The sequence below is a fragment of the Erpetoichthys calabaricus genome, chromosome 3 (genome assembly GCF_900747795.2).
Source record: "Erpetoichthys calabaricus chromosome 3, fErpCal1.3, whole genome shotgun sequence".
Lineage (NCBI taxonomy): Eukaryota > Metazoa > Chordata > Cladistia > Polypteriformes > Polypteridae > Erpetoichthys > Erpetoichthys calabaricus.
Genome location: NC_041396.2, coordinates 236,593,367 through 236,595,050, shown reverse-complemented (window position 1 = coordinate 236,595,050; position 1,684 = coordinate 236,593,367). Strand labels below are relative to the sequence as shown.

Sequence of the window (1,684 nt, the reverse complement as noted above, 5' to 3'; positions counted from 1 at the left end):
AGGGTCACGTGAAAAGAAACAACAGCAAGAAAACCCTATTTTGAAAGTACAAAATAGCTTCTTATACTATCAGTTTTGGGTAATAAACTAAAATAATCAACATGCTACTAATATAATTAGATCAATATTATATTAATATTCTATGGACGACAGAATGTACAAAACAATTAATTTTATTACTTAAATAATAATGAGAAGTGGGAGGTACTGCAAGGCTTTGTGTTCACCTGGAAATGGGCGTGCACGTGAAGTAGTTTCTATAAATGAGCAGTTAGCTATCGTTTTCTACAAAACAGTATCATGATTCAAACTTAAGAACGTTTTCTTCAATAAATAACTGCACGTCAGAAAGCTACCAGAGATGCAAAAAAACCTCAGCGTGGAGTACTGCTATCATTCAGAAAACGTTTCTTGCGTCAAAGAACCTCGAACACCATTGACTGTTGTGACGCTGTATTTTTGTGCTTCTGTTGCGGGAATGCTCACTTTTTATGGAAATCTCGTGGTAATTATTTCGATCTCTCATTTTAAGCAGCTCCACACACCAACTAATGTGCTTGTGCTCTCGCTGGCTGTAGCCGACTGTATGATTGGAATTATTGTCATGCCAATAATGGTTTTTCAATTTATAGAAACTTGTTGGTATTTCGGAAATACTTCATGTGTTATTTATTCGATTGCCCTTTGTTGTTTTACTGTCACGTCGATAATCAATATGGTATTAATAGCCATCGATCGAAACATTGCAGTCTGTAAGCCATTCATTTATTCTTCGAAGGTAACAGTTCGCGTGGCATCTCTCGCAGTTGGAATTGTGTGGCTGTTCGCGTTTACTTATTCCTGCTCAATGTTTCTCTTCGACGGTAACCTAGAGGGAGTCATTGGGCTGGACCCTTGTCCTGGAGACTGTGTAATAATGCTCACACCATCGTGGAATACTACAGATCTCATCATTTCATTTATCCTTCCTTTTTCAATTATAATAAGTCTTTACGGGCAAATTTTCGTAGTGGCACAAAGGCAAGCAAGTGCAATATCTGCACAACAGAAGATACGCCATCAGCAAAGCAAAATTCTGAATTCTATCAAATCAGAAAGAAAAGCCGCAAAGACGTTAGGTATAGTAATATCAGTTTTCCTTAGCTGTTGGTTGCCATTTTATACTTATACAGTTATTAATCAGTTCTTCGAATTTTCCCTTCCCCTTTACTTATATACCGTTTTAATATGGTTAACCTTCATGAACTCAGGCATGAATCCAATTATCTACGCATTTTTTTACCCGTGGTTTAGGAAATCCTTTAGGCTCCTCATAACATTAAGGATATGCAGTACAGGATCTTCATTAGTTAACGTGTTCAATGAAAATTAATTTTTTTTTAAACTTAATTTCACTTAAATCATTTACATCATTATGTTGTACGAACCAACATGTTCTTTTAAATACCTATATTAAATCAGACAGACAAATTAATTAGAACACGCAAATGATAAGATTATGTATGAATTTTAAATAAAAGAACAAATACACCGAGGTTAGAATATTGCAATAAGGACATTTACATGTAAATAAAAATCATATGCAATCAAGAAAATATTTGCTAATAAAACTGCCGAACAACAACCTACTATGTATCAGTTTATTCGCTTGGATGGATCGTTGAATTTTCTATATACGCATCAT

The 1,684-nt window shown here is 34.7% G+C and overlaps 1 protein-coding gene across 1 annotated transcript; it reads left to right on the top strand.

Moving 5' to 3' along the window:
* The first annotated feature begins 306 nt into the window (after positions 1 to 306).
* On the top strand, positions 307 to 1,390 carry LOC127526949 (trace amine-associated receptor 13c-like). Its single transcript, XM_051924191.1, has one exon. It carries the CDS (start codon positions 362 to 364, stop codon positions 1,370 to 1,372), a length of 1,011 nt encoding a protein of 336 aa, XP_051780151.1. The 5' UTR covers positions 307 to 361; the 3' UTR covers positions 1,373 to 1,390.
* Positions 1,391 to 1,684: the final 294 nt, after the last annotated feature.